This window comes from Eumetopias jubatus, unplaced genomic scaffold (genome assembly GCF_037043125.1).
Source record: "Eumetopias jubatus isolate StellerSeaLion01/CBP00866 unplaced genomic scaffold, mEumJub1_p1.0 scaffold_16, whole genome shotgun sequence".
In the NCBI taxonomy this organism is placed as follows: domain Eukaryota; kingdom Metazoa; phylum Chordata; class Mammalia; order Carnivora; family Otariidae; genus Eumetopias; species Eumetopias jubatus.
The window spans coordinates 4638938-4666915 of record NW_028274822.1 but is presented as its reverse complement, the minus strand read 5'-3'; the positions used below and the strand labels follow the sequence as shown (position 1 = coordinate 4666915).

Below are 27978 nucleotides of genomic sequence, written 5' to 3'. Positions count from 1 at the left end.
ATGAATGATTCTAGGCAGCAATCACTGTTCTTCATCACACCTCCAGATTTACACAAACTCTGTGCTGTCAGGATAATATTGAGTAATGAGGTGGCAGATACTGAGATTAGAAGTATACAGATGAAGATGTGCAGGTAAAAAATCCATTCTATAAGTAAGGCTTTCTAAGTTTTTTGAGATCTTTAAGAGCTGTTTCAGAAGTATCTCCTTTAAAACAAAACATTCTTTCATTTAATCTGTGTATATAATTTTAAATACAGGAATTCAGTTATGTTCTGACCAGGTATATTGGATTATATTTAGGGAAGGGCTTAAAATATTTGAATGTCACATTACTTGGTTTTTATATTTGTGACTTCTTGTGATCTTTTTAATTTAAATTTTTTACGGACATTGATAAGTCAGGTTCCCAAAAACTTAGAGGTAGAAATTAATAAATATTTACTTCTGTTTATGGACACTTTAGGAGATACTGTAAACATTTTAGATTAATGCAGTTTCTTAATTTGTGGGTCAATATAAGATGATTTCTGAAGAGTATTTTTCCAAGAGCTGTTTTGAAATGTCTGACCCAAGATAGTCTTTGAAAAACAGCTTGATTGAAGCCTAAAGTATAACTCCATGATTGCTAAGAACCCACCATGTATTAATTAGTCCCTTAAATTGTTTGAGTCACTCAAAGAAGGACTCTTAGAATACAGATTATATCTGTAACTGAATTTCTTGGAGAAGAACAAACACAAGATTGCTAGGAGCCAGAAATAAGGAAAACACTCTTGGGGTGTCTTCCCATTTTGCTCTTATTTACAAAAGTTTTCTTCTCCCCATTGTATATTTTCCTAATAAAGTACATCTGGGAGCCTGTACCCTTTGTGTTAAGGTATCATTTGATACCTGTTGGACATTTACCTGTGACTCTTTTTGGAAACAAGTGGGTGGAAAACCTGAGGTTTTCTGCTGTTTACCCTCAATTTGAGGGTGGCCATGCCCACAGAGTGAGGTGTCTTGATTCACTGTCCCAGTAACTGACAAAGAGACAGGAACAGATTGAGGAGAGGCTTAGCTATGTTAGACAAAGGCAGGCCTTGCAAAACCAAGTACCTGCTGCACCTGGTTCTGCACCAGGGTTCTGACCAGAAACAGACTGGCCCTTCTTACTTTTTGAGGTAACCCCTCCCTGCCACACATTTTTATTTTTTAAGAGTTTATTTTCGTGATACTAATTTTGAAATTTTTCATGTGTTTTATCCACCTTTTCCTTGATCTTTGAAACAAAATTCTTTTTTTTTTAAGATTTTATTTATTTATTTGAGAGAGAGAATGAGAAATAGAGAGCACGAGAGGGAAGAGGGTCAGAGGGAGAAACAGACTCCCTGCCGAGCAGGAAGCCGGACGTGGGACTCGATCCCGTGACTCCAGGATCATGACCTGAGCCGAAGGCAGTTGCTTAACCAACTGAGCCACCCAGGCGCCCCTGAAACAAAATTCTTGATGATAATTTGAATTATAATTTTTGTTGTGAGTTCATTTGGCTGTTGAATGCTAAAATGAAACCACTACTCACTTCATTTAGGTTTGGAAAAAATTTCCTTTTTGAAGGAAAAGCATCTAGTCAGTAGTTCTAACCTTGAAGTAGTTGATAACTTCACTGATAGATGAATCCTTAGACTCTTGCCTCCAGTACCTCCTGACTACCACTTAAAAAAAGGAAAACAGAAGTTAGAAGAGCTGGATTCTTAACAATATTTAGACATTTTCAAATCTCTATTTGGACAGAAATGGAGTTTTGTTTTTTTTTTTTAAAGATTTTTATTTATTTGACAGAGAGAGATACAGCGAGAGAGGCAACGCAAGCAGGGGGAGTGGGAGAGGGAGAAGCAGGCTTCCCGCGGAGCAGGGAGCCCGATGCGGGGCTCGATCCCAGGACCCCGGTACCATGACCTGAGCCGAAGGCAGACGCTCAACGACTGAGCCACCCAGGCGCCCCCAGAAATGGAGTTTTAAATGAAGAATTTAGGTTCACAGACGAAAGAGATTGGGAAACTAAGATGCAGGGACAATATTCTTATCAATATCTGAAAGCTTGTAACAGTCTTAAATCTTGGCTGAGTGGCTAACTATTCCAGTTACCATGTTAAGCGTGGGGAGGGATACAGAAGTCTATATAACACAGCCCTTCCCTAGAAAAAAATGTAAACTTTTGAATAGAACTAAGTAATTTTCAAAATGTTCTGATAAAGTAAAATCAGACAGAGGGCAAGTCCACTTTAAAATTATACATTTCATCTCCACAGGCAATTGCTGTATTTGCACCAAGATATTCTTACATCACCTGTGCCTGGAATATTAAGCCAAATTTGGGTAGTGATGGCGGTTAGTATTTTAAAATTTTATGAAGTATTATTACTTATTATTGGGAGCAATATTGATAAACAATAATTCAAATATTAATTTTAGCTCAAATTGAAGGTGGTTTCTGAAGCCAAATTACCTTGTGTTGTAGTTTGAACCATTTATAGACTTTAACTTTGATATACCTGATGTTTAAAACTCATTTTTGTGGTTCTAATATTTACTTTTTCGTCACAAAGGCTAAGATAAAGACTATTAATGGATAGTAAAATTATAGCATAATTTTAAGATAGCATGGGCTTAATCTTTTTTTAATATTTTATTCTTTAGAATTCCACTTAATATAAAGGAAGAAGTTTCCTATCCCAATGTATCTCCAGTTGTTTTTAAAGAATTTAGATCAATGGTTTGTTTATTTTAAACTTGATATTTCCTTTCTTCTTTCTCCCCCCAAATATTTATTTATCTATTTGAGAGAGAGAGCGTGCATGCGCTTGCACACGCACACACAGAGGGAGAAGGAGAAGCAGACTCCCCACTGAGTAGGGAGCCCAACATGGGGCTTGATCCCGGGACCCTGGGATCATGACCTGAGCCAAAGGCAGATTCGTAAATGACTGAGCCACCCAGGCCACCTGACAGTTCTTTGTTTAATTTGGAAATTTTATTTAAAAAAATTTTAGGCACACTTGCATGACTCAGTCAGTTAAACATCTGCCTCCAGCCCAGGTCATGATCCTAGGGTTGAGTCCCACTTCGGGCTACTTGCTCAACAGGGAGCCAGCTTCTCCCTCTGCCTGTGGCTCCCACTGCTCGTGCATGTGTTGTCTCTCTCTCTCTCTAACAAATAGTCTTTAAAAAAAATTAAAAATTAAAAAAAAACAAAATAAAAAAATTTACACATAATAAAATTACAGTGAGAAACATATTTCCCAGTGCTGTATGTCACTGGGAATAATAATGAAATGCCAAAAATCTTTATAAAAATTATATTATCCTGAGATTTTTGTCAAAAATCTTTCTGAAAATCCTCATATTCTGAGAATTTAGATCTTCAGAATTCAGTGAAATGAACATTTTTTAATACAAGCCATCAAAAAATCTAGTTCCTTTATTTTTCTTCTATTTTATGTGTGGTTATATATTCATCTTTTATTTTCTCATTGATATCCTTTTTAAGAAAGATAAGCTGTTGACGGACAAGTAAACACTACTACCTCTTATTTGTATTCTTCTCTACCTGCAAATCTTTATGGAACAAGGAGGACATTGTTTCAGAGTTCTAGTAAATCCAAGCCTCCTAATCTTAGCAAGAATATTAAAAGAAAAGTAACCATCTAAAAACATGTTTTGCTTTCTTACAAAGATATTACATACTATAAATTTTTTAAAATATTTAAAGTAGAAAATTGGATTTTTATACATACTATTTTGAAACTTGCCTTTCATTTCTCCTTGAATAGCCTCTCCTGGATGTTGTTCTGTTTCAATACATATATCTTATTCATTGTTAAGGCTGTCAAATATTTCATTGTATGAGTGTATAATAATTTAGTTAATATTTTTCTAATGCACATCTGAGTTTCTAGTTGTACTACTACAAGACTTCAGAAAGCATCATTGAAATTATATCATTTTTATTTGGTAGTTTCTATGGTTTAAATTCCTAGAAGTGCAATTGCAGTATATTTTGAACTAAAATCTAGGTAATGCTAAATTATTCTCTGAAAAGCTCGTACTAGATAGCATTTTAATAGCATATTGAGAGAATCTGTATTTCCACATTCTCATAAACACTGAGTATTAACAACCTTTACATATCTGCCAATCTTTTAGGTTAAAAATAATATCTTCTTTGATTTCTGTTTCTTTCATTGGTTAGTTGAAGCACCTTGGTCTTTTGAACTTTCTCTTGAGGTTACATTTGTGTCCATTTTCCTTATGTGCCTGGAAACTTATTATTAAGAAAGGTGTTAAATATAATATGAAATTTATTAGCCTTTTCCTTTTCTACATTCATATCGCTCTCAGAAAGGCTTTTCCTCATTTTGAGAATGTACCCACAGATTCTGTTTTAGGGAGAAAATGATTATCACTTGCTTCTCCAAGGAATAGAAGCTGTTAGGATGATAGCCTGATGATGGGTTGGCTGCTGTAGGTTTAAATGTTTAAATTCTTTATATTGCATTATTTAATAATATATTTGTGTTAAGTAATTTTTATAAATGTGGATTTTTGTTGATTTGTTGTTATAGATACCATTTTATAAAGCTGGAAAACTTAATGCCTATATTGAAAAATATGGAGCTAAGGTAAGTTTTTAAAAGGATAATAATTCCAAATGCTATTTATACTGATGTTGTATTCAACTTCTTTTGTCAGCAAACAAAAATTAAAATATCTTTTTCATATGATATTGCTTTGCATGTAAAAGAACCACTTTTTTAGTTTTTAGAGTTTGTATAGAATTTTTTATTTTTTATTTTTTTTAATTTTTTTTTAAGATTTTATTTATTTATTTGAGAGAGAGAATGAGATAGAGTGAGAGAGCATGAGAGGGGGGAGGGTCCGAGGGAGAAGCAGACTCCCTGCTGAGCAGGTAGCCCCATGCGGGACTTGATCCCAGGACTCCAGGATCATGACCTGAGCCGAAGGCAGTCACTTAACCAACTGAGCCACTCAGGCGCCCTAGAGTTTGTATAGAATTTTTATTTCTTCCATAAATACTTAGTAAAATTCACCAAATTATCTGGGCCTGGCATTTTCCTTGTGGGAAGGTTTTTGACTACAATTTCAATGTCTTTGATAGATGATAGAGTGATTCAAATTATCTATTTCAAGGAATTTGTCCATTTCACCTAACTTGTTATATTTATTGACATAAAGTTGCTTGTAATACTCTCTTAATTTCCTTTGCTGGAGAATATGTAGTTAGGTCACCTGTCTCATTCCTGATATTGGTAATGTGTCTTGTCTTTTTTTTTTTTTCCTCCATAATCAGTCTTGCTCGAGGCTTAGCAAGCTTATTGATTTGCAAAAAAAAAAAAAAAAAAAGCTTTTGGTTTGGTAGATTTTCTCTGTTGTTTTACTGTTTTGTATCTCATTGCTTTTCATTTTCGTCTTTATTATTTACTTTCTTAGGCTTTGGGTTTACTTTGCTCTTCTTTTTTTAGTTTCTTAAGGTGGAAACTGAGGTCATTGATTCAAGAACATTCCTTTCTAATATTAGATACATTTAGTGCTATAAACTTCCTCCTATGTATGTGTTCTGTTTTAATTTTCCTCAGTTCAAAATGCTTTCTAATTCCCCTTTGATTTCCTTTCTAACTGTGGGTTAGTTAGAAGTGTGTTATGTAGTTTCCACATATCCAGGGGTTTTCCAAGGATCCTTCTATTGTTTTCTAATTTTTTTTTTAAGATTTTATTTATTTATTAGAGAGAGAATGAGAGATAGAGAGCACGAGAGGGAAGAGGGTCAGAGGGAGAAGCAGACTCCCTTGCCGAGCAGGGAGCCCGATGCGGGACTCGATTCCGGGACTCCAGGATCATGACCTGAGCCGAAGGCAGTCGCTTAACCAACTGAGCCACCCAGGCACCCTGTTTTCTAATTTAATTGTGGCTAGAGAACATGTTTTATATAACTTGAACGTTTTTTAATTTATTGAGACTTGTTTTATGGCCCAGAATATGGTCTTCCTTAGTAAATATTCCTTGTCTAATTAAAAACAATGTGTATTCTGCTGTTGTGTCAAGTAGTCTATGTTAATTTGGGTCTTATCTATCTATCTATCTTATATCTTATCTATCAACAGCAGTTGATAGTGTTGTTAAGCTACTATATTCTTCTTATTTTCTATCTATCTTTTGTATCAATTATTGAGAAAACATGGCACAAAATTTGGCCCTGACTTTAGCTGCAGTGGTCAGTGACCCCATCTTTGCCCTGAAAGGCATCCAGGTCATGAATCAGGTTGGTTATGGATGACAGAATTGCCCTGCATTTCCTCCTTGTATGCCAAGGCTGAATGTATGCTGATACATTCTACTGTATCTGGGTTAATGCCTCAGTCCAAGCAGAAAGTCAATACAGAATCAAGGAGAAAACCATTTGGCTTTCTAAGGAAGATCCTGATAGTTTATGGGATTTGTTCAGCTGTTTAGGCCTGAGACCCTGGGTTCATATTTGAGGTTAGTGTTACAGGTTGGCTTCATCCTGCTGCTTGAAGTCCTATTGATAATATCCTTAATTAAAATATCTATGAAACGAATTGAAGAGATTTGGTCTTCTTCACTGCCAACAAATTAGTTACTTGTATCCTGGGAAAATTCACCAGAAACCAAAATAGTACAAAAATGAAGGGTGAATAATATTGGGAAACAATTCTCCTTGGCTCTCTCATTTTTCTGCATATCTTGCTAAAAGCAGCAATGGCAGCATTTTCTTTTGGACTATATTTGTAAGGATATTTGTATAGAAGAAAACCTTGGTTCTTTCCCTAGCCCTGGGTATTTTCCTTACATGCATGTGGCTAATCCATACTCAGCTGATGACTCAAGAGGGACTCTGCTGATCTCAGAGTTCACTCTCTGTGCAGCTCTCCCCGGTCTAATATTTTGCCCCCAAAACTAGCTCCCTTGGCCTCCTGGACTCTCAGCTATCCCTCAACTTAGGTAGCCCACTGACTCGTCCAGGGTTCTGCCTCCCTGCACCACAGCCTAGAAACCCCCTTTAATTGAGATACTGGGGTGTGTATGTGGGGGGGTGGTAATTGTAGGATTACCATCTCTTAAGGATTGCTCTTCTTTCTTGCTAGATGTCCAGAGTCTTGTGAAATACCGTTTCATATAACTTGCTCAGTTTTTTAGTTACCTCAAGTGGGAGGATAAATCTGGATCCTACTACTTTTTATTAGTCAGAAGTAAAAGTCTTGATTTAAAAAAATTCTCTACCCGTAGAAATAGTCTGCTGGTTTCATGTGTGCCCATGTAAGTAATTGTTTTCTGATACTGAACTAGAGTGAACAACAATGAAAATTATAATATAGTTGTGGGCTGGTTTCCTCTGTGCAGAGCAGAACACAAAGTATAGTGTAGGGTCCTAGCGCAGAAGCTCTAAAACTTTAGGCTTATTGGGACGGGATAAGAAGGAAGAATTTGGCCATTGTAGCATGATAGTCCTCATGGTTTCAAAGCGAATATGTTTTAACACTAATTTAACTTTAGAACCAGATAGGATTAATTGTAGTGATGACTATAATTGATATCCAAAATAACCCAGGTTTTTGGGTGGTGATCTAAACACACATTTTCTTTGAGTTTATAGGGCATGCCATTTGCTGGAAATTTGCCTGTGTTTTGTTCTTTAATATGTTTAGGTGGCGGCTCCACAAAGAGTAATTCCTGTAATTCTTCAAAACTGCCTATCATATTCACTCACAGCTAAACTTGCTCCAGCCTGGAATAAAACTGGCCATCTCTTGGTGCAAGGTGACTTTATATCTTTCAGTCATTGGGGGTTTCTGAATTAGATTACTTCTAGTCTGTGCATCTGTTTTAAATTTCAAGATACATTATGTTTAAGGAATAATTTTTAAAGCATAGCCCCAGCTAAGCCTTCTCAGGCAAGTCCACAACAACATAAATGTCGTCTTCTTACTTAGGATTATATCCAGAGGCCTGCTGATGTTTTTTCAAAGAATTTTTTAAAATTATGTAATACGTGATTTTTACGAAGGACTAAATATAAGTTATAGAGCATTATAGTAAAATGAATACAAATTACCAAAAATGGTTGGAACCAAAAGGCTATTCTGGATTTTGTGTTGAGGTCTGACCATTTTCTAAGTACTTGATGCCAGGAAATAAATGTTAGAAGGAAGAATTGGGTATTTCTGTCCTTTTAATTAAAAAGATAGTTTTTGAGTGGTTATATTTTTTCTCTGAACTGTCTTTAGATATTCCTTTGTGTAAAACTGCATTTTAAGGTATTTTCCTTAGCTTTGATAATTAAACATAAAAAGTTTGTATTTATTAAGCATGATTTATAAGTTGTAATAATGTGGCATACCCTATGAATTTTTTAAGGGAGAGAATTTCTTTCTCAGATGGGAAAGCAAAGTGCTGTTGGTAAGTAAAAATGCATAAGTCAATAGATAAAACATTAGTATGGCTAACAGTCATTATAGAAAACAATGTTACAGATTGTTGGGTTGTTACAATCTTGATGATTATCAGAATATAATCAGGTATTATTACAATCACAATTTTACCCAGGACATCATCTCTGGGTCACAATATATGTTCTTATTTATAAGAGAAAAAAATTTACTTCTCGTCATTGGAATAAAATCTATATTTTTAATTTCTCTACTTAATTGAAATTATTACTCTGAAGAAGTTAAATTCTGCAGGCATTTGTAATGTATAGCTTCCAGAGTCATATCACTGAAAATTCTTTAGTACTGTTGTTAAGTAAAAGATGTATTTCTTATGAGAACATAATTCTTCTTTTCCATAAAAGAGAAAAAAAAGATTGTCTAAAGACAAAGATGACCTAAAATACACAGTTTATAGTATGGTCTCATTCTTTCATTGATAAGCATGGCTGTTCAAATAGATCTGTTCCTAAACAGTAGTCCACAGATAGCAGACAAGTGGAAGTCCTAAGACCAAGTAGACAATCAGTCATGGTAGCTTTCACTGCAGTTTGGGCATAGCCTGAGATCCTGAGCTAGCACTTATAATCCACAACTATTTAATTTGAGTTGACTTTCAGGCTGAAGCCTATTTGCCCTCCTTGCACTAGTTTTAAGTTGGACACAGCAGTCACTGTGCTGTAGCTCTGGACGAATGGGTTCATTACAGAAATTCAGTTTCATCCCCAGACACTGTCAAGAGACTATAGCTGTCAGAGGTTAAAGATAAAACTTTAGAAGAGAAAAATTCCTCACTCTTGTGTTAGAACTTTTCTTTTAGTTTTACCAAATGTAATATTCTATAGCAGAACTGATAAATTTTAAGTGTATAGCTCATTGGATTTTCACAGACTAACCATATCCTCATAACCAGTTCTCAAATCAAGAAACAGAACGTTACCCCATGCTTTCTTTCAGGTACTACCCCTTCCCAAGATAACCACTCTCTGACTTATCATAAGTAATTCTAATTATGAGAAAGCAAGGTAGAAGCCTTGGGTCTCTATGAGATCTGTATTGTATCTGCTGGTATATTGATGGGCATTTGTTAGGAAAAGACTATAAAGTTAGGAGCTTGGCATGGCACCTCTCCCAATTTAAGAAGACAGTGTCCGTTTTTCACATGTAAATAGAAATCAGGCTTGTAAAAGGTACTTGTTGAATTGTTCTAACTGTGGGATGTCTCACTGTTCTTACTGTAACCTTGCCCTGTGGCCCCCCAATACATACATGTCCATATATCCATGTTGTTTCAGGCCTCTGTCTCATCTGCAGACTCTCAAACATTATATGGTGATTTTTTTGAATTTTACCATGTGAGGAAAAAATACATATTCTTAATTGAGTTTCTAATGTGAATAAATAAAGTTAAGGTTATTTTTTTGTTACTTAAAATATTAACTTAATAAAATGGAGTAATAATTCCAGAAAATTCACAGTTAAATATTTTATTTTCAGTATTAGACATCAGCGTAACCGAAACTCAAGTTTGTCTAAGTATAGAAGCTTACACAATCAGACTGCCATTACCTGAGGTACCACATATTTTGATTTCTATAATTAACTTTGCTATATTTACTATATACTTTATTACAAATATGCTAGTAGGCTTTAATTTTTAACAAGAGTGATAAGAAGGGTTTTTTATTATCAAAATCCATATTATTAAATGCTTGATATGTTGATACTCTTCTAAATCGGTTTACTCAAAGGAAACGTCAGTTTAACAAATTTTTTTTTTAATTTTTTTAAAAGATTGTATTTATTTGAGAGAGAGCATGAGCAGAGGGGAGGGCCAGAGGGAGAGGGAGAAGCTGACTCCCCACTGAGCAGGGAACCTGACTCGGGGCTCCACCCTAGGACCCCAAGATCATGACCTGACCTGAAGGCAGATGCTTAGCCAACTACAATTACACATTAATAGTAACTCAATAAATATTGTTTTCCTTCTTCTGTGACAGTGGTTCTCAGTAGAGGGGGGTGGAGAAGGAAATGAATGACTTTGTTCCCCATGAGTCATTTGGTAAAGTCTGAGGAAAAATTTGGTTATGACAAAGGGGGAGGGGTATTTAGTGGTTTGAGGCTAGGTATGCTGCTAAAAAACACCCTATAGTGCTCAGGACAGCAACCCCACCTCCACCCCAACAAAGAGTTATCCAGCCTGAAGTGTCAGTGGTGTCCACGTTGAGACAGATGACTCCTTTGCTTAGAGTGACCCTCTCATTAGCTATACATCCTGCCCATCGTTTAAGGGCCAGCTTCAATGCTATTCCATTCATATTTCTCTTTAATTTTTTTGATTACCTGCTATGTTGAGGCAATAGACAAGTCAAAAATAAATAGGCTCTGCTATCTGGCCTTCAGGAATTATATAAGCCAGCAGGGAAAATGACCTGCATAAAAATAAATGGAATGGACAGCATGACATGAATATCTTGTACTGCTGAGGAACCTTTCCAAGGCTTGGACCCACTATGACCTCCCAGCCTCTTTTAAACCTTCATTCTATTCTGCACCATGCTCACATACTTAGGTGTGTGTTTAGAATTATACTCATTTTTATATCCCCAATTTACTTCATAATAAGCTTCTTAAGGACTAATACCATGTCTTACTGCCCTTTGAATTTTCTGCAGATGAGACTTGTGCTTTATATATCTGAGTTTTGAATCAGTTAGAGATTGACAAAGAAGAGTAAGACATATAGAGATCAGAATACCGTCTTCATTACTAGGATGAGAATATAACTTATGGTCCCAAATGGATACTTTTGAGAGTGAAAGGGACAGTAACCTAAGGGGATACTGGCCCAACATATATGAACTGGGGTGTGATAAAAATAAAATCAGATCAATTAAAATTGTATTTATTGAATTTATTGTACATAAAAGAATAGTTTGTGAACCAAGAGTCTTCAAACTAACAGTGTAACGAAACTCAGAAGGGTGTTGTTGCAGGACAGTTTATATAATGAAAATGTAGAAGCTATTTTATCTTTATAATGATTGGTTATAGTAATGGGGTTTTCCAGATGACAGGGAATTAGTTAAAACTGATTGTCTTACTCTGTTTTGGAAAACAATTTAAGTTTTATTTATGATTTTAAGAGGCATTTACAAGAAATAATCGAAGTTAAATTTCAGTTGTGTTATAGAATGAGCTGGATTAGGTTTTACTTATGTGCTTAACTGGTTTTGTCTGCTTAAGGGATTTTCAAGTTTGGTTTTCATTTTATTTATTTTAACAGATATATGGTCACACTGTTTATTATGGGAAAAAAGAAACAGTTGTTAGAGAATGTGTCCTATCTGAACCCTCGAATTAGGTAGCTTCCCCGCCTACTTGTGGGAGTAATGGAAACCCACAGGCTCCCTTGAGAGATCAGGAACCGTTCCCCACATGACAGAATGCAGTACCCACCTTCTGCCAGCAAGCCAGTTCCCAAAAGGAAGAAGGAATTGTCCCAGTTTTATCAGCCAGATAAGTCACCTGATCTGCCCTCAGGAGGAATGAGTGGAAGGGCAGAGAGACATCAGGAGTATGTGTTAGAGCTTTCTCAACATGGAAGCAAACACCACAAGTGGAGAAGATGTACTCCTATCTTCTACTCAACATTATATACTCAGTAGACACTTATTCTATTCATTTAAATTGATTTCCTAAATTATAATCGATAATCAGCTCCTCCAAATCTCACTTTACCTAAATTTTTGATATGGCATTTTTCATGTTCTCACTGTTATAAAAATTAGTTTCATACATGTCTATGTTCCTATTAAGTTGTGATCTCTTTGAGAGTCTAGTTTTTCCCTTATTTATCTTTGTTCCCCAAATAGACTAAAAGATAATTGCATTGAATTTTCCTTTTATCAAAATGTAGTATTGGTTATAGGTCTGGTGAGGGGAATAAAAGTGAGGAGGAAGATGTTTACCCCTTCTCTCCTTTCCAGTTTATCTTCTACATTTTCATTCCCCATAAGTAAGCTGGGACAGAGGTTAAGTAACTTGCTCTAGGTCATAAAGGTAGTAAGAAAGTGATTTAGGATTTAAAAGTTTTTCTTTTGACTCTGTCCTTTCTGCTACACTGCATTATACTTCCTTCACCTAGCCTTAGGTTTCTTGACTCAAATTTGTACGTCCCATAGAGCCTGACAGGAGTAGGTATTTATTATGTACTGAAAAAAATAACAGTGTTTGATAATATAGTACCAAACTAAGCATCATAAGAACGACATGACTTTAGGAGTTCAGAAAAAAAAAAAGGAGATGTTTGAGAGAATTCATATTTGAAACCTTGGAACTGTGACATTATTTTCTACCCTTTCCTTCTTGAAATCATATCCTTTTTTGGTTTCTCTGAAACTGCTTTATCCCGAATTTCCTACCACGCATTCGTGGTTCTTCCTCTCTTACTGCACCTTAAATGTTGCTGTTCCCTAGGGTTCCATTTTCAGCCCACCTTCCCTTTCCTTAGCAGGTTCAACTCTTCCAGTGGTAAGCCTATACACTTACTTCCCAAATATTCTTGTATAATTGCAATTTGTCCTTTCTCAGATATTTTCACATGAATGTACTGATGATGCTCAGTCTCGGTTATGCCTGAAACTGAATTATTTGTCACCCTCACTAGCCCCGACTCTGTTCTTCCTGTATTTGCTCTTGGTTACTGGCATCAATAGCCAATAAGTTAACCAGCTACAGATTGCAGAGTTATCCTTGGGTCTCAGTCCCTACATCTAATCAGCCTTTAAGAGCCTACCTTGGTCTCTGAAATCCCTTCCTCTCTCTCCATTTCTGCTGCTCTGATTAAACTCTCTTCTTTTGCCTGAACTATTAAAATGGTTTCCATACTGGCCTTCTTTTTTCCAGTCTTTCCCCTTATTTATTCTCTAATTCTTCTTCAAAGTATCAACAGAGTTCTCATTCTAAAACAGATGGCCCCAACCTAAATATCTCTAGTATCTCAACATTGCCTAGAGCAAATAAAGTCCAAATTCTTTAGCTTGGCGTTATAAAGAAGAAGGTATATTTACTGAGTACCTTGTTAGTGCAGGTCTGTTCAGGAAAGGACACATTATAAATATTTGTTAAGTAAATACATGTAAGAGGTTAACTTTCTCTTGGGGCATATGGTGAACACTTGGGTAGTTAGCCAGTCTTCAAAAAAATCTATGTTGAGAAAAACCAATATAGACATTAAGTGCTGGTACCATGGAGATCTCTGCAGCAATTTGCTTGAATCTCTGAATAGTGTTGAAAATAGCCAGAAGGATATAAACTCAAGCTATATAAGTGAGTGTATATGAGAACCCATAAATTGAATATTTGGACATGATACCTACCCTCTCTGAATTCAATTTTAGGTTCTGTTTTCCCTCAAATAATCTATTTATTCACCTGCAGTCAGTCTTTCCTGACATTCACAGCCATCCCAGCACTGACTACGCTTTTGTTTTTTTTTAGATTTTATTTATTTATTTGACAGAGAGAGAGCACGCACACACAAGCAGAGGGAGCAGCAGAGGGAGAGGGAGAAGCAGGCTCCCCACTGAGCAAAGAGCCCAACGTGGGGCTGGATCCCAAGACCGGAGTCAAAGGCAGATGCTTAACCGGCTGAACCACCCAGGCGCCCCATGACAATCCTTTTCGTAGGTCACAAATTAGACAACTTAGCTCCTAAGTACAGTATATCACCGGGCAAATTTTCTCCAGTGCACAGGACAATATGAATCCTTATTCATTCTTACTGTCTTTGCTTTCTTACCTCACAACATAACCAGCAGTTCTTATCTTCCTATTTCTGCATTCATGTTTTTCTGCTCTGCCCTGCTCCCTAATTTCCATTAGTCTTAATAAATGCTATTAGAATTCAGGGAGGGATCAGTCACTGAACGTAGAGGAGATGGGTCTAGCTCTAGGCCTGTAAGGCTCTTACTGGTAGAACTCAGATAAATCAGAGTAAGGGCAGTGCTTTAAGCAAGTGTATTGTTATTTATGACTTGTCTAGGCAATAAAAAAAAAAATGGCCAGTTTAGTTGGAGTTTGTTGAAAAACAGTAGTAGAGAATGAAGTTAGAACATTATTTCCCAAAATCTGTATGATGATAGGTTAAAAAGGGGGTGAGGGATTATGAACCATTCTCTCTGATCCTAACGCAGTATCCTCTTAGGAGGACATTAATACTTTACTTAAAGTCTCTCCTTATCTTTGATTCACTGTATTAAAATGCCCCACAGGGTAAGAAAACCATAAGTAGAAAAGGATTGGTAAACTATCAGCTTAAATACCCTGCAGATAGGGCACCTGATGACCAGAGGAAAAGCATTCCAGGAGATGGAAAAGGGATACAGAAGGAGAGTATTGGCTCTGTGCTCTACCCTTCAAAGACCAAAGAGAGGAACAGCTCCGTAACTCATCCTCCATTTAAAAAAAAAAAAATTAAGACACTATTCTTACAAAATGTAAATACCTTCCTTTAGAAGGAATTCAACTTCCTATAAGCATAATCAAAAAGTTGAAAACCAGTTGAAATAAGTATGAGAGAGGTTCAGGGTTGGAAAATGAGAGAAAGCATGAAATACTAGATATATTGTACAGAGAGAAATAGGGAGAGCTGAAACATTGATTACATTATGTAAAGTGTTATGTATCTCCAATATAAAGTAAGCCTTTAAAACTACTTTGTAATTGACTATGTATGTGTTTCTTTTTGTTTGACAAATTCTTTTGAGGACTTACACATTAAATCTTATTTCTATTAAAAGCTAAGAGAATTTGGTATTTCTCAGAGTATTATAAAGGATTTTGATACCGACAAGAATGCTGTCATTGAAGGACATTCAATTTTAAGCAACTGGTGCTACGTTTTGCCAAGGTGAGATTTCAATTTGTATCATCTGGGATGGGTCCAAGTTATAGTTAGGTCTCTCTCATTTTGCTTCAGCAACAATGTATACAGAAGTATAAAGGAAATTTTTTAAAGATTTTATTTATTTATTCATGAGAGACAGAGAGAGAGAGTCAGAGGGAGAAGCAGGGTCCCAAGGAGCAGGGAACCCGATGCGGGACTCGATTCCAGGTCCCTGGGATCATGACCTGAGCCGAAGGCAGACGCTCAACCATCCGAGCCACCCAGGTGCCCTATAAAGGAATTTTTGAAACTGAATTTTTGAAAGCGATTTGTAACTTAAAAAACATCATACAGAAGCCCTCAATTTCCTGTATCAAATTACTAAAACAATTTTATTACACACATATACTTTTGTTAAATATAGTCTTTACAAAAGTAAAATTTCCAGATATCTCATTATGAACCATTATAATAATAATATATAATATATATAATATAATGTAATAATATCAGTAAAACCTTTTAAACTGTGCATATAATTAATGTTTCATTATCATTTGATAGGAACTGTTTTAAGTTTGTACTGTCTTTAGGGGAAAAAATGGCTTGTTATTAATATAAATAGGACTATTGGGATGAAATTTTAACCTTCTTAGGAAAAAGAACTTTAAGTAACAGAATGTGCATGATAATTTAATCATCAAAGCAGAGAGGAGGTAGGTAGAGAACACAGATTTGACTCTGATTCATTTACCTCTTAACAGAATTTTCCTTAAAGTCTAACAGTTACTAGGCATACTTCTGTATGGCCACATTTACTAAACATTATTTTCTGTTTATAACTGGCACATTGTATTAATTCAATTTAGTTTTTCCTAACAATTCTGGTTGTTAAGGTTTAATAAAATGATGTACTTGGAACTAGGAGCAAATGATTAGTTTATTACTTATATATTGATAGTGGCTAAATCTTTTTGAGTATTCTCTAAATTAAATTATATAATTAAATAAAATTATATCCAAGCACTGGCTCATAATATTTTATCAACTCTTATTTTTCATAGTATGAAAAGGGGACAAATAATAAATATTCTTCACACCACACCCCCTGACTGTCCTTTTCACTCATATGAAGATTTCCAGATGCACTGGAATGACCTGGTAAGGAATAGAAATGTATATTATGTTAGAAGCTATTCTTATAATTGAACCTAAGTTTAGCTTTCTCTTAAGAGAATTTCAGCTTTGTTCTTAATTTTTAGTATGGCTATAAACTTCCAGAAGATTGTGGAAATACTAAAATATACTGCAGCATCTACTTTAAAATGATAAGAGGAAAGATCTTCACATATCCTTTTATACACCACTTATAACAGAAGCCCCTGCCAACCTCATGATCCAGTCTTACTCCTGGCTCTGATGTTGTCCTCATTTTCAAACTTCTCTATGTCTAAATGAAACTGCATTCCCCTCTACATTTTTTCCCCAGCTTGAATGTTTTTTGTTTTCCTTAGAATTTTTCTATTTTTATTTGAGAATGAGCTTAATAATGATTATTTTTTTCTCTTAAGCACTATTGCAACAATTTAGGCAACAAAAGGAAATTTAGAGTAGATAGAAAAATGTTCACATGATTGCTAGTAGACAGTAAGAAAATCTTAGGATTCTCCTTAGCCAAGGGCTCCCTCCAGTGGTATTTTGGATATTATTGAAAGGGTAAAATTAAAAGAATTAGTCTTTTTACAAAGATTTTTGTCTTTGGAAGATTATTTAATTTTACAGGCAAAATTTAGAGGATCTGACTTTCACTTAATGCACCCCAATGATTTAAGAAAATATCTGTCTTACCATTATTTTAAATAAGTTAATAATATGAGTATTCCGGTGAAACTTTTCAATTATAATTGGTACTGATTTCTCATTCCTATCTCTGTGTTCTGACCTGCTGGAGTTTCAGATTGGAAGAAGGAAGAGCCATGGTGTTGTGTTCTCTTTCTCCATTCTACACTTCCTAACCCAAATCTTAATATAAAATTGAGGTTGACAGGGATCAACTACTCCCTTTCATTAGATGCAAAGGCGTTATTCCAAGTCCTCGGAATATTTTTCATCAGAAAAAGTAACTGCTCTTCTAAAAGAATTGCTTTTGGAGCTTGAATACACTCTATATGTGTTGTTTCTTTGTATTGAATTTTTATAGCTTTTGGAGATGAAACCTCTTTATTGTTTACTATCAACACTTATTTTTGTGATCTCTAAAGGTCATAGTGTCTTTCTTATAAATTAGTTTTGGAATATCTTGGTCTGCCAGTCTATACAGAAAGCTCTATAAGAAGGACACAATGAGCAGTCTTGATTTTGAGGGTTAAAAGAGAATGAAGCAAGATCCCTGTGATAAAACACATTTTGCTTTGGAAAATATGAAATAAGCAATATATGAAATAGGATTTATTTATGTGTGCCTTTTTAACAGTTAATATTGTCATACTTTTCTAATTCCATAGAAATTGCTATCCCTTGGGGCACCTGGATGGTGCAGTCAGTTAAGCGTCCAACTCTTGGTTTCAGCTCAGGTCATGATCTGTGTTGTGAGATCAAGCCCAGAGTCAGGCTTTGCACTCAGCGTGGAGTCTGCTTGAGATTCTCTTTCCCTCTGCTTCTCCCACTCGTGTGTGTGTGTGTGTGTGTGTGCATATGCATGCATTCTCTCTCTCTCAAATAAATCTTTAAAAGAAAAAGAAAGAAATTGTTATCTCTTAAGTACAAAAACTCTTCTACTGTTCTTTAACGTTGTTCAGATATCCTCTCAGCTGCATCAGAAGTCAGCCCATACAGTTCTTTCCAAGGGTAGATTTGGAAGGTGTGTTGAAAAGTTTCATTTCAGACTTAAAATCTAAACTGCCTCATATCTGTGGCTTTCCCATAAAGATGACAACTAAACCATGCTACTACACACAAGAACTGATGAAACCTCATGTACAGGTAAGAGATTTCATGCCCTACTGAGCTCTCAAAGACATAGCATGTACCTATCTTGGACCTCTTGCTTTCTGTGAGGGACTGTCTAACCCATTGTACTAGAATTCTTTTCTCTCAGTTCAGTGTTTCCTTTAATGTTACTTGTTATTGTACTTGACCATTTATCACCGCCGTTTGTTGTCTTTTTTGTATTTATTGTGGCATTGTAGTAATAGTTGTTTACTGGTCTCTTCTAATTTGGCATGAGCTCCTGGAGGGCAGAGATCATATTCATTTTCTTATGCCAAGTACCTGGTACAAAATAGATGATCATTAAAAGTTTTTTTCAATGAATAAATGATTTTATAGGGCAGTTTGGGAACATTTGTCTCATACAAATTCAAGTTTACTTTGAACTGCCACTTCATTTGAGTCTGCTTGATCCAAAAAGCCTTTGTGTATAGTTCTAGTTACATAAATTGAATTAATTAAACAACATTTTCCTTATAAGATGATGTGTTAAGTAAAATCTTCCAAAAAAAAGTAGCAGCAATTAAGCAATACTGATGAAGAAAATATGCTGGCCTATCTTCACACTCACTAGAATAAGATTTCTTGTCAACAGACAATAAAATTGGAAGAGAGGTTTTGGAGAAACAAATATAAGGAATTTAATTTAAAATTTTCAACAGTGACCTTTCTTGTAAATGACAACTGTGTGTTTTCATAAAAGGGAAAGACAAAAGTTTGAACAATTTGAGCAGTTTGAATTGTAATATGAATTATATGAATATTTCTGTGTCTGCTTAATCTTTTTTCTTGACTAGGTCCTCTGTTTATTGTAGTTTCCACTGCTCCAATGATTTCAGCTTTCACATGGTGTTGACTTGCTATGGATTATGGCATTTTTTTCAGCTTTTGTTTCTATGCTAATTGTTTCATTCTCTTTTTGATCCTCAACTAAAATTAACCAGAGCCAGGATCTGATAGGCCCCACTCATCTTTTCAGGCCAGGCTATATCATCTGTCACCCAGCTAGTATTTGGATTTGCTATCCTTGAGTCAAGAACACCTCATGTAAATGATATAAAAACATGGCACCCCAGACAGACATCAGGGCCAATAGGCAAGGCCATTTCCTACGAAGAGAATGCGAGGGGTACCTGGGTGACTCAGTCGGGTAAGCATTCAACTCTTGATTTCAGCTTAGGTCATGATCTCAGAGTTGTGAGATTGAGCCCCACATCAGGCTCGGCATTCATGGAGGAGTCTGCTTGAGATTCTCTCTCCCTCTGCCCCTCCGCCTTGCTCTCTCTCTCTCTCTGGAATAAATGAATCTTTAAAAAAAAAAAGAAAGAAAAAGAATGTGAATGGACAAATTCCAACTGGCATCCTTATGATAATGAATCTTAAAGTTTTGCCCAAACATAACATTCTTAGTAGTTCCTGGCCAAGCCCAAATCTGAGAATTTAGAAGTAAATACATCATTATATAATGCATTTTTATTGGATATATTTATCGAATACTTATTATTTCCAGCCCATGTCTGTTTTAGAAATAGTGAATCTGGACAATATACTTGTGCAAATTTGCTTAACGGTAAAATAACACTTAATTGGAAATTCTGGTCTTTGTATTGCTCCTGACAATAAGAACTTATCCTACTCAGTTTTATTTTTTTTAAGATTATTTATTTATTTATTTGAGAGAGAGAGAGAGAATGAGAGATAGAGAGCACGAGAGGGAACAGGGTCAGAGGGAGAAGCAGACTCCCTGCTGAGCAGGGAGCCCGATGTGGGACTCGATCCCGGGACTCCAGGATCATGACCTGAGCCGAAGGCAGTCACTTAACCAACTGAGCCATCCAGGCGCCCTATCCTACTCAGTTTTATTGAGTGCTTCTGTGTGCCAGCTTCTTTTATGTGTATTATTTCATCTTAATCATCTTGGAATAAAGAATTGTTTTCCCACTTTTTGCAGAAGAAACTGAAGTTCAGAGCATCCAAGTAATTTAACCAAAGCCACGCAGTTAAATACATTGCAGGATTAGAACTGAAACCCAGAGGAAGATTCTTAGTCATGAAATTGGGGAAAGTTTAGATTGGTGTTTAAGAGCTCTGGTTCTAGGAACCCGTACTATGTGCATAATCTTAGGCAAGTTATTTGATCTCCTTGTGCCTCAGTTTTCTTGTAAAACAGGGCATGGTAGTGGTGGTAATAATAATATTTGTCACAAATTGGGCTCTCTAGGAAGCTGACTCCGGAGTCTAGTGCACATGTTTATTGGGGACTGAATTTGGAACACCTGTGGAAGGTGAGGATGGAAGAAGATGGGGTAAAGGGAGAAGTCATTAGCAAAGCAGGTACCAGGTAGCTTTGGCCAATCTTCCCAGGAGCTCTAAGACTAAAACAGCCCATCATGGTGGTTTTGCATTGTCCAAATAGCCAGGCCTTTATAACCCCTCCTCCATCTGTCATTGGATTTGGGCCACCCAGGGATAGGCATGTCCATAGGTGAGGTAGGTTTCTGGAACTAGGGCATCCCTGCAAGGGCCAGCTCCCAGCAGTGGGGGCAGCAGCCCTTTTGTGAAGGGGATCTGAGCAGCATGTCACTGTGTCCTTCACAGTACTTCACAGGGTGTTTTGTTTTTTGTTTTAGGATTAGATAATGCCCAGAAGAGTTCCTAGTACTTAGCTCATAGTAAATGTTAGTTCCTATTATTGCTACACCACATGTTAGCTCTAAGATTCATGCAGCCTAAAAAGCGTAAGTTTAAGAAATGAAAAACAGGGCGCCTGGGTGGCTCAGTCGTTAAGCATCTGCCTTCGGCTCAGGTCATGATCCCAGAGTCCTGGGATCCAGTCCCACATCAGGCTCCCTGCTCAGCAGGAAGCCTGCTTCTCCCTCTCCCACTCTTCCTGCTTGTGTTCCCTCTCTCGCTGTGTCTCTCTGTGTCAAATAAATAAATAAAATCTTTAAAAAAACAAAAAATAAAAAAATAAAAAGTGAAAAACAAATTGATCAGACTATTTAATAAAACTCAACTGACTTTTAAAAAAATTAAATTAGCAAGAGTGCTTAACCAAACTAGTTTTCTTTTTTATTTGATGGAAGTTCTCAAAGATAAATAAATTAGTATAATAAACTCTCCTATGCCTGTCATCTAGCTCTTCTTTGATGTAGTTTTTGGGTGGGGAGTAAACTGGAGTATTTTAAAAGAAACCCAAGATATGATGTTCTTTCATCTGTAAAGACTTCAGTATGCATCTCTGACAGGAACTTTTAAAAATTATTTACAATAATTCCTTAATATCATCTAATACCAGTCCATATTCCAATTCCCTGTTTATCTCAAAGATTTAGGGGGCTTTGTTTAAATCGTAATCCAAGCAAGGTCCACATATTTTCATTTGGTGGTTATATCTTTTAGGTCTCTTTTATTCTATAACATTCCAAACCCCCTTCCCTTTTTTATTTATGTCAGTTATTTGCTGGATAAACGACCATTTTCCCTGGAGAACGTTCCATATTCTGGATCTGACTGTTGCTTTCTTGTGCCATGTCATTTGCAGTTAACATATTCTAAACCTCCTATTTCCTACAAGCCTGTGGTTAGATCTAAGCTTAACTGAATTCTGGTTCAACTTCAGTCAAGAAACACTCAGGTGGTACAATACACAGAACCAGATTTTAATAGATAAAACACATTTGATCAGTCATTTTGGTCAATCCTCAAGTTTCATTTAATCATTACCTTAATTCTAGGACTCCATTAAATGACATCCATTCATCTAAATATATGCTAAGGCTTTTGGTTTTCTTCTACAGTTTATGTTAATGTGCCAAGTTATGTTAAGATGTTTGTAAAGTTCTAGAAATTAAAAGTCAACTTAGCCACATTTGCCAGTGACACCTGGCAGAATAATGGTAATAATGTAGTAAAATATAAGATTTTTGTTGAGTTATGACTTCATAAAGCTTTGGTTTGTTGACCATTTAAGTATTTTAGTTCCATGAATTATTTATCATCTCATCTGCTGTTTACATTGTCCTTTTTGTAGTCTTTTTATAAATTTTGAATATAAACCTAGAGGTTTCACCCTTTGGGCTATTTACTCTATTTTAGAAGTTGAAAGAATGAGTAAATAATACATCGACAGGCTATGGGGCAAAACAAGCCCTTGGAAGTTATTCTCATCAGATGTATGTTTCTGAGACAGATGAAGATGAAACAGGGTGTGAATATAAACATATTTCAGACACATATTCTACATAAGTTTTATGTCAGAATGCAAGTAATTCTACTCTCATCTAAATTTACCTAGAATGAGTTTTTCTTTTGGAATCTCAAGTAGTAGATATGTTGTTTAAAAGTTACTACAGTTTATAAAATGCAGGAGTCAAAAAAATGGCTTAGTTCTTGAATCCTTTTTTCATCAAATGGAAAAAAATCTATCTAAATATTTTAAGATGACTTAGTCACTTCTGATAAAACATCTCTTTGAGGTAGAATTTCATTCAAATTTAAGAATTGTTCTTCTCCCCTTGATAGCATCTATGTGCAGGAAAAGGCTGTGTGTGGTGAGGGCATCTGGTGTATTTACCTAAAATGATCCAGGAGAATGAATGCCTTAAGCTGTTTCTGGACACCTACAAAGATGGTGAGCTGGATACATGGATGCTATTAACTCAGCAACTGAAAAACCAAAGACATTAGTAATTGAACTTTTCAGCAGAAACTGCAGAAGTGTGGCTTTACCTTATTTCTTCCTTCCAAATAATGTATGAGTTTGTCTGATTAGTTGATCCTAAATTGCACCTGAACCCTAACTGCAAAGGAAAAAAATGTCCATTTTAGATTTCCAGGCACCAGTTTAGGAAGGAACACTAGATGGAGGGAAGAATGGATGTTGAACTTCAGTCCACCAATATCCATCACACAGTCACAGCTGGGTAATGCAGGGGAGAGAGGGCATTCGTTTCTTGACCTGGATTGGTCTGATGTTGGTGGTATCTTGACAAAGATGACGTATAAGGTTTTCTTCTAAGCCCCCTTGTTCAGAGAGTCCTCAGAAGAACAGCTGCATCCCCTCTTCATTGTCTTCAGAAGTATATGTCAAACCCTGTTTTGGGTTGAATTGTGTCCTCCTTGCCCCTTATTCATGTGTTGAAGCCCTAACTCCTAGTATCTCAGGATTTGACCTTGTTTGAAATAGGATCATTGCATATGTAATTAGTTAAGATCAGGTCATACTGGAATAGAGTGGGCCTCTAATCCAAGACGACTGGTATTGTTTATATAAAGGGGAAATTTGGAGACAGACACACGTGCAGGGATACCATCATGTGAATATGAAGATGACCATCTATCTACAAGCCAAGAGGAGAGGCTTAAAACAGATATTTTCTTCATGGCCGCAATCCTAACAACACTTTGATTTTGGACTTTCGGCCTCCAGAACTTTGAGGCAATACATTTCTGTTGCTTAAGCCCCTCAATTATGATACTTGTTAAAATAGCCCTATCAAACTAATACAAACCCGTTTTTGATGAATGCTTTTTCATTCAGGTTAGCAAATCTCCAGGGGTTATAAGCCAGCTCTTATTCTTAGTCAACCTCTGTATCCCTTCATTCAGGGTCATGAAACCTGGCTGGGTCTTCTGTGCCCTCTGAAAACTATGGGGAAGTAAAGTAAGGTGACTTCTTGCTTTACTGTCATGGATAAGCCTCCAACTTGAGAAGTGAGCCCTCCTCATCTGTTTTCAGCATCAACTCAAACCTCACCCAAGATTTTTCTTGGAGTCTTCCCACTTCTCCCAAGAATAGCCAGGGTGGGAGAAAGAATATTGTTCTCTATGGTGACTTTGTATTATGTCAACTTAAGTATGCCAGAAGTATATTTTTCTGAATTCCTTTCTCTACACAGTTCAGGCTTAGGGTGGCACGTGACTGGAGAGGTGGAAGTGAAGCAAGAACCATGTTTACACTTGGAAAGTCTATGTGAAGCCTGAAAGACAACTCAGACCTCTGGGGATGTGCTATGGCACCTTGTTAGTTGGTGTGGAGTAGGAATTAGGCCGTGGTTCCTTCATCTCCCACTATATCTCTTCTTTAAGTCTCTCTAAATACTGCATCAGGTTTTTGTGCAGCTTCATTGCATAGTGCACCAGCCCTTCAGTAGGCCACCTGTATTGTGACATTGGAGGCTTGAGGGTGGTAGGAGATGACGTGGGTTCTGGTTCGAGCCAGCATGCTTTCTGACATGTACTCCCATTTTTCAAGATGGCCACAAGATTGTCCATCCACATGCCCTTATGACCAGTGACAACACTCATGCTGTTGCGAGGTAGGGGTCTTTGTTCCCTCCTCCTGTGTTTGGGCAAGACTGTGACAGAGGTGATGCTGCATCACTTCCAAGACTAGGTTAGGTGGAAGTTGTCTGTCTCGGAACTCTTGCTCTGGGATCCCAGACCACATGAGGGGGCTGCCTGAAGTTAGTCCAGGTTACAGCCAGCATCTAGCATCACACATGAGTGAGGAAGTGACACCAGCCCCAGGATCATCTCACTGCAGCCCCACGAGAGACTCTGAACTAAACCAAATCAGCTCCCAGAATCGTGAGAGAGAAGAACTAATTATTGTTTTGAACCACTAAGTTTTAGTGTGACTTACTCTGCTTAATAACTGGATCTCTCACTTTTCCTTTGCCTATTTACAACTCTTATCTCCGAAAACTCTCTCCAGCTCTCCTCTCAACTCCATTCAACAACTGAACCTCCAGTAGTGGAGAGAGGCAAACCAGTTCTGGTTTGCACATTATTCCTAGCAATTTTTAAAATTTTATTTCAAGTTGTGACTCTGTTTTTGATGCCAGAGGATGAGAAAAGAACTCCCCATCCCATGTTTCAGATTATTGTCACATGTCACTTTTATGGACTCTAGGACTCAATAGATATGTATTTTAAAAGACTATAAACACTTCCCATCAATAGGTGAATGGATCAACAAAATATGGGATTTCTATATAGTGTAATATTATTCAGGCATAGAAAGAAAGGAAATTTTGACCCCTGCTACAACATGGATGAACCTTGAAAACATGCTGAGTGAAATAAGCCAGACACAAAAAGACAAATATTGTATAATTCCACTTATACAGGATACCTAGTGAGGGCAAATTCATAGACCTAGAGAGTAGCATAGAGGTTCCCGGGGGCTGCAAGGAGAGAAAAATGGAATTGTTGTTGAAGACTACTGAGTTTCTGTTTGGAATGAAGAAAAGGTGGTGGAAATGATCATGGTGATGGTTATACAACAGGAGTGCAGTAAGGAATGTACTCAATGTCACTGAACTGTATACTGAAAAATGGTCAAAATGGTAACTTTATGTTTTATCTATATTACCACAATTTTTTAAAAAAGACTAAACACTTGGCTGTCTTTGAGCTGTCTGACTCTTTGTCAGTCTGACAGATTCTTGTTGAATTGCTACCAGGCACCAGCACTCTTTTAGGCAACGAGAATACAAGATGATCAAGACACAAACAGCCAATGTCCTATAGTCAAAATCCTACTTATTCTTAAAGGCCTGCTATAGATGCAACCACCTCTTCCATTCATTTAATTTCTTAGAACAAGAATTTTGTAGTAACTGTGAATGATTTAAGAATCTGAAATATAGGGGCACCTGGGTGGCTCAGTAGATTGAGCATACAACTCTTGGTTTCAGCTCAGGTCATGGTCTTAGGGTCGTGAGATAGAGCCCTACCTTGGGCAGCAGAGAGTATGCTTGGAAGCCTCTCCTTCTCCCTCTGCCCCTGCCCCTTCTTGTGCACTAGTGAGCTTTCTCTGAAATAAATCTTTTTTTAAAAATGTCAAGTATATGAGAATAAATACATCATGGTTCCTACCCTCAAAGAATCTAGTATCTACATAAGGTGATGGAACATGCATGCTGAAAGATAAGAACACCACCTTTTACTACTATTTTTTTGGTGACAAATACTGATAGCATATTCTTAGGAAGTTGAGGGGAAGAATGTAAAGAAGAGGGAAAGACATTCTGAACGAGAGCAGCACGGACCTATTTGGAGGACGATGGGTAGCTAATTGTAGTTTTCATAGTTGATTTATATAGAATGTAGAACATGTCTTCATCTAAAATATCTTGAAAGGTTGGTATCTTAAAAAGGATGCAAACCATAGAAGCGTACTTGTTTCCTCAAGAAAGCTCGTTGGTTTTGTTTTTTTTTTTTTTCTGTTTTATAGTAGTGTTACTTTATACTCTTATTTTGATATTTTATATGTTATTTCTTTTCCATTAAGAACATTTTTACATTTTAAAAATTTCTTAATCTCTATCCTTTCAGGAAAACAAAGTCAAGGCACCTAATCTGACCACTAAACAAATGTTCAAGTTCCCTCTGACTCAGGCGTCTTTCACACGACCTGCTCTGGCTGAGCGTCTTCTACCGTGTTCAGTAGTCATGGACCACAAGGTGGAGCATTCAGGCAGCCATCTGAAGAAGCCCTGGGTGTCCTCAACTCTGCACCTCCAGCAAGAAGCTGTCCAGAACAGAAAGAAATCCATGTCTGACAAGGCACCCCAAGTACATTTGGAAGTACCAGAGCCCAACAGAGAAAAGATTCAAGTTCAAAGCACAAATTTTAGTTCCCAGAATAATATTGCTCCTCAATTCATACCAGTTTTCAAAAATCAGTCATTACAAATGAACAAAAATATCTTAGAACCTGGCAACCTGAAAAGAAAACAGCATGTTGTTACAGAATCTAAATTGTTTTCACTTAAAACTAGCATGATGCAAAATGACAAACTGAATTTAGATCCAGCTATGAGAAAAAGACTTAATCATAACATTCAGATGAATGCTAGAAATTTAAATCGGAAGACTTCTAGACTACAAGAAAAAAACACTGGGTCCTGTGAAAATATGATAAAATATCCCCCTTCTAATGGAGAATCATCAACTGTGAGTTTAAATGAAAGTAAACACCTGTTTAATAGTTTAGCATTTCAGATGTCAAATAACAGTTTAGGTGTAACAAACAGTGCTGTTGACTTCCAAGTGAATGAAAAAGAACATTTAACAAGCAAATATATAACACAAATTTTAGGAAAAGGCCACAAGTCACTAAAAATAAAAAAACAACCGCACATTTTTGAATCAGACACAGAAACGGAAGATCCCCAACTACTACAGCAACAATCAATAAATCAAACTATGAAAGTTGATATAAATGACCACAAATTGGTAAGCAAAACAGCCCACAGGTCTAAAAGGAAATTGTGTCAGGAATCTTCAAAAACTTCAAAGAGACCTCATTCCAATACTATCCATTATGGACAGTCCAGTTTCTCTAGGAACAAGGTAAAAAAATCTGGAGTATTTATCATATGGTAGGCCTTTCAAACCCCTAAATAAAGATTTAAATGATTTTCCCCAGATCATCTAGAAACATAAAGAGAAACAGAGTATCTACCCTAACACAACTGCAAGTATATACAGCTAATTTTAACCAAGTGTGATTCTTTAATCTGATTACAGGTACATGATGTGGCCAAATCAAAAGCTCAGAAATCTCTCATCCCTAAAGCTTAG

General features: G+C 36.5%; 1 protein-coding gene across 1 annotated transcript; it reads left to right on the top strand.

The window, feature by feature from the left end:
* CUNH18orf63 (chromosome unknown C18orf63 homolog) lies at window positions 1-27978 on the top strand. The gene is made up of 12 exons (XM_088019715.1): window positions 1-134; window positions 2295-2373; window positions 4608-4664; window positions 7728-7839; window positions 8437-8478; window positions 10005-10081; window positions 15311-15420; window positions 16461-16557; window positions 16659-16744; window positions 18195-18378; window positions 26728-27747; window positions 27925-27978. The coding sequence occupies exons 1-12, from the start codon at window positions 1-3 to the stop codon at window positions 27976-27978; spliced, it is 2052 nt and encodes a 683-aa protein (XP_087875841.1).

What these genes read in the sequence shown, in the direction of transcription:
- CUNH18orf63 (XM_088019715.1), top strand. Translation starts at nt 1, where the DNA reads ATGAATGATTCTAGGCAGCAATCACTGTTCTTCATCACACCTCCAGAT. An exon ending in TTGAAAAATATGGAGCTAAG is followed by an intron (nt 4,665 to 7,727) that starts GTAAGTTTTTAA and finishes TAATATGTTTAG; the next exon opens with GTGGCGGCTCCACAAAGAGT. An exon ending in TGGCCATCTCTTGGTGCAAG is followed by an intron (nt 7,840 to 8,436) that starts GTGACTTTATAT and finishes GAATTTTTTAAG; the next exon opens with GGAGAGAATTTCTTTCTCAG.